The sequence below is a fragment of the Lottia gigantea genome (genome assembly GCF_000327385.1).
Source record: "Lottia gigantea unplaced genomic scaffold LOTGIsca_5, whole genome shotgun sequence".
Lineage (NCBI taxonomy): Eukaryota > Metazoa > Mollusca > Gastropoda > Lottiidae > Lottia > Lottia gigantea.
The window spans coordinates 1-4,610 of record NW_008709715.1 but is presented as its reverse complement, the minus strand read 5'-3'; the positions used below and the strand labels follow the sequence as shown (position 1 = coordinate 4,610).

At 31.5% G+C, this 4,610-nt stretch overlaps 1 protein-coding gene across 1 annotated transcript; it reads left to right on the top strand.

The window, feature by feature from the left end:
* The first annotated feature begins 1,211 nt into the window (after window positions 1-1,211).
* LOTGIDRAFT_209813 (hypothetical protein) lies at window positions 1,212-3,224 on the top strand. The gene is made up of 5 exons (XM_009061707.1): window positions 1,212-1,402; window positions 1,885-1,946; window positions 2,254-2,311; window positions 2,555-2,627; window positions 2,927-3,224. Exons 1-5 carry the CDS (start codon window positions 1,283-1,285, stop codon window positions 3,025-3,027), a joined length of 414 nt encoding a protein of 137 aa, XP_009059955.1. The 5' UTR covers window positions 1,212-1,282; the 3' UTR covers window positions 3,028-3,224.
* Window positions 3,225-4,610: the final 1,386 nt, after the last annotated feature.

The following is a 4,610-nucleotide window of genomic DNA, read 5'->3' as shown; positions in this document are numbered from 1 at the left end:
TTCAAATATTTCTTTATCTATTGTGTTTTCTTTATTCTGAAAACAACCATATAGTAATTCATAATGAGCTATGCATCAAATGTACATAGTTATAATTTGATTCTGCTTACTTTTTACGCATAATTATCTACCTTCATACAATACTAGCTGTCATTAAAGGAGAACTGAAAATAGAAAAATTTCAAATATGTTGAACAGTACAGGGTATCTCACTCAAAATTACTTACAACTTTCTCCTGAATATTTTCACTATTTGGCACATTTTCTTTTAATTCTGTAAGCATACCATGAAGTTGTTTGTATTCATCATTGGAGTTGATTCCTAGTTTTAATGTGTGCTGTGGTTTATTACTCTCTACCTTAAATGTAAAATTTTGACTCGAATTTAAGAAAGTTCAGACGAAGAGATAGGTTAACCCTTTGAACTTGAAGAACTGAGATCTATTATTTCACCATGAAAATGATAAAAAAAAAATTACCCTTGAACCCTCTTCAAGAACTGAAAGTTTAGAGCATGATGACTGCAAGTCCTGAGATTTTATAATACAATTATCACTTTTTTCCAGAGCCTCTTCTTGGTGATTCAGATTGTCATTAGTTTCGTTTGATAAATTGTTTTTGAAAACACTTGGTAATTGAGATAAGTCTGATATGGCCCGCCTCTTATTCGGTACATCACAACTGAACGGATTAGATCTTTTTATTGAAGCAGTAAAGGTCGATTTACTGTCTTGACAAAATTTGGTTGAGGGCAATGCACCACCACAAATACTTTTAGATTTCCTTTTGAGTTTTCTACGCTTCATGACATCAGACGGGTTGTTCCATTGCTCAGACTCTCCGGACATTTCGTTAGTCTGCTTAAATTAAAGCAATAACTAGGGCACTAGGGTTTATGATAAATCACAATCTGGTGAAAAGAAAACTAGAAATATCAATTGTAAATTGCGCTTTGAGGGACCGGATGTTTACATATTCTGTACAAAAACTGAATTTACATATAAAAAAAACGAAAATTAAACCACAGAACTGTATACTGTTCTATGATTGAACTATGACCGCTATCTGTTTATAAAAAGCTAAAGACTCGAACTCTAATTCCAAATCATTAAACATAGGCAGAGTTAATGAATTATTGTGGCTTTATTTCGTTTCAATAGTAACATGACCTATTTATTCCATAAATCGCTGACCTCAGACTCTGAGTTGAACTTTGACCCACACGAACACAAAACAAGTACTGGATTATTTCTTTTGAAAGAGGACCCTAGTTCAGTCGAAAATGGGTTTTGATATTCCCTCAGAATATGGTTACGTTATCTTAGTTTTACCTGCTACATGGATCGTCCTGACTATCTTGGCAATGAATGTCATGAAGGCCAGGAAGAAATACAAAGTTGAGGTGAGTAAAATGCGCTGACAAACAATACTATGGAGGGGTATATGTGCCAAATTGAGGACAATTGCATAACAGAATAATGTCTCTCAAGAGTTATTTTAATAATTATGTCTTAAATATTGTTAATTTGACTTTTTAATTATTTATAACACAATTCTTTGATGGGATTATAATCTCAAAATAGCTTAGTTGTTGTCTAATTCTAATAAATGTTCTTTTAGATGAGCTCTATTGCAAAATAAAGTCATTTTTCTAATGTATCATTTATGTTGATCAAACTACCTAGTATAGCCTCTATTCATTCATTCCAGCTCTACAAAATTGTGTTAAAAAATCTATTCAACTCTAAAAAATAGATTAAGTAAAGCTTACTGTGATTGTAATTAATTGCAAATATATGCTTTACTCAGCAGAATTTCTTGTTTGTGATATGAGGACATAATTTGCCATGCTGAAACTAAAATCTATTTCTTATCTGATTTCAGTATCCCAACTTATACTCAAATAATCACAATTTTAACTGTGTTCAAAGAGCTCATCAGAATACGTAAGTAAAATGCTGTGTGAATATTTATTTCATTATGTAAAGGCAGGGGCATGCATACTTTAATTTTGAGAAAAAACTGGAAGAGGTTTCTACTTTCAGCTAAAGAATCAAACTTTTAACTAGAATCTTATTATATTTTTGTTTGGTCATGCCTTCACCTGATTAATATTGATTAAGTCTGTATAACTTGTTATAATATGTTTTGCATCAGTATGATACTATAATGACCTGTATTTTAGATTGTTTTTTGTTGCCAATAAATTGGGCTGTCACTCTTGCAGTAATTTATTTCTTTCCTACCTTTCAGATTGGAGAATTTGACATTTTTTATCATGTTTTTACTAGCTGGTGGACTCCAATTTCCAGTAAGATCCCTTTTTATTATCAATTGCTTGAAGTTTGAAGTTGCAGCATGTATCAGCTTCACAAAAAGAGAAATTGTGTTTTTTTAATTTTTATATTTGGTTAATCCATGTTTTTAGTTGTAACATTTTTAAAACCTGTCAAATTTTCAGAGTGTGTTCACCATTTGCATCATATCCAAGCTTTTCATTATAACTACAATGTCAGTATTTCAAAATATTTTATATAAGCATTTTATTTTCTAGAAATTATGTGCAGCCAGTGGAGTATTATATTTAATTAGTAGATTAGTTTATGCATATGGTTATTATACAGGAGGTAAGTAGTATATTTAAAAAAGTTTCAATTTTTAATACATATGTGAGCAGATATTTTGACTACCATATATCTGCGAGTGTAATACTCGAATTTTTACCCTTTAAGGGATCCAATACAGAAGGGGTGCTCACTTTATACAATGAAATATATTTGAGTAATTTTTGAGTAATAAAAAAGCTTATTTCTGCTTTAAAAAATTTCTCAATTTTTGACTATGATTTATTTTCTTATTTTGTGTACAAAAATGATTTATAATAACTCATCATGTAAAATATCATCATTGAAAATTATATTTTCAGACCCTGCTAAAAGAAATTACGGTGCTTTTGGTTATATTGGTCTGATGACGCTTATTGTATGTACTGTTATTACTGGATTAAATATGCTTGGTTGGGTGTAAAACTAGTTGTAATGAAGAAAACCATGACAGACCTCTACTTATTACTCTAACAAACCAGTAGTTTATAACATTTATATCATATGCATGTACTTGTTTTCATTTAAAAAATTATCAACTTCTTTTTTATCTTATAGTTTTTTGCTCAATTGAACTTATATTTCTTTATACAACGATATATTAAAAATATTAAACCTTAACAATTTTGTTTCCACAATATCTTATCCAACATGCTGAACTGATGAAAAAATTTAAAATTAAGCCTTGGCTGGGAAAGATATGGTAGGCTTATTTGTAGAAAAACTGTGAATTATACAGATATATATATAATTCTTTTTTTACTATATAGAGAGAGTTAGAGTTAGGTTCACAACTCATGAATTGTTTTGTCTACGGTTTAGCAATGTAGTAGATTGTTATACATTGTAATTACCTTGACCTTCAGGAGTGTGGAGAAATTTAAAGATACACTTAACTGAATCAATTCAAGCAAAATATTATTTGAAGCACACATCAGCCCAACCAAGTGATTGATATCTTCCCCAAGCCCCGCCAATGACGCTGACGCTAAGAACACCCCGTAAGAACACCCCGTTTTTATCGAACTACTGTAAGTAAGTACAGCAAGTATTTGGCCACATTGTTACAGTTTTCTAGTTTTGATCACTTTTTGATCCATTAACTAGTTTTTCTATAAAACTAAAAAATGGTACACATGTTACAGAACATTAGAAATTTGATCTGCCCTCCAGTGGCAAAACTTTATAAGACATCCTTTGTACATTCGATTGGTTCTTGCAAACAGTAGGGTTTGCCATTGTAAATCCCTTCAATCCTGCTAGGTTTTACTATATGCATTCATGTTTCTAGGATCCATTTTTAAGATTTTGTTATAATTAGTTATAATATAAATATACGACAGAACGTAGTTAATCCAAAACCCAAAAATCTCAAGCTTGACCAACTAGTGACTGACTAGGTTTTGCCATTTTTCAGAAAAAATGAGGATTTAGTGCAGTAAACATGAAAACAATATCCCTTTAAACCATATATTTGGAAATATGATGACAACTGATGCACATAACCTACTTGCGATAAACACACAAAATCGTAAACCACAATATAGTTACATCAATATTACAATACTAACATTATTTATCCATTTTACGGGGCCCTGAACAAGTCAATATAAATTTTGATCAGCTGATGGGGCCGCATGACATATTTCAATGTATAGTCTATGGAAAAGTATCCATGTTCTGACCTAGATTGGACTTAAAAAAAAAAAAAAAAAAAAAAAAAAAAATGGTTTAGCTCAGGAAAGGGTTAAAGCTTGTTCTCAGATATGGTTTCCGCATATGAAATGAAAGAGCACTTCGTTGCGCATCTTCTCAACACCAAATGGCCCGGATAAAAGAATAGCACAGGGGTTTAAATGGGCCCGAAACAAGTGTTACCCCAGTGGGCCCAAAGGGGTTAAAGTGGACGATTTGGTCATGCCGAGGGCCAGGCCACTCTAGACTTCACAGGCCTCTTTTGTATACTTAAAATGACAGAAAAGGCGGTGTTTGACTTAGCAAAAAAAG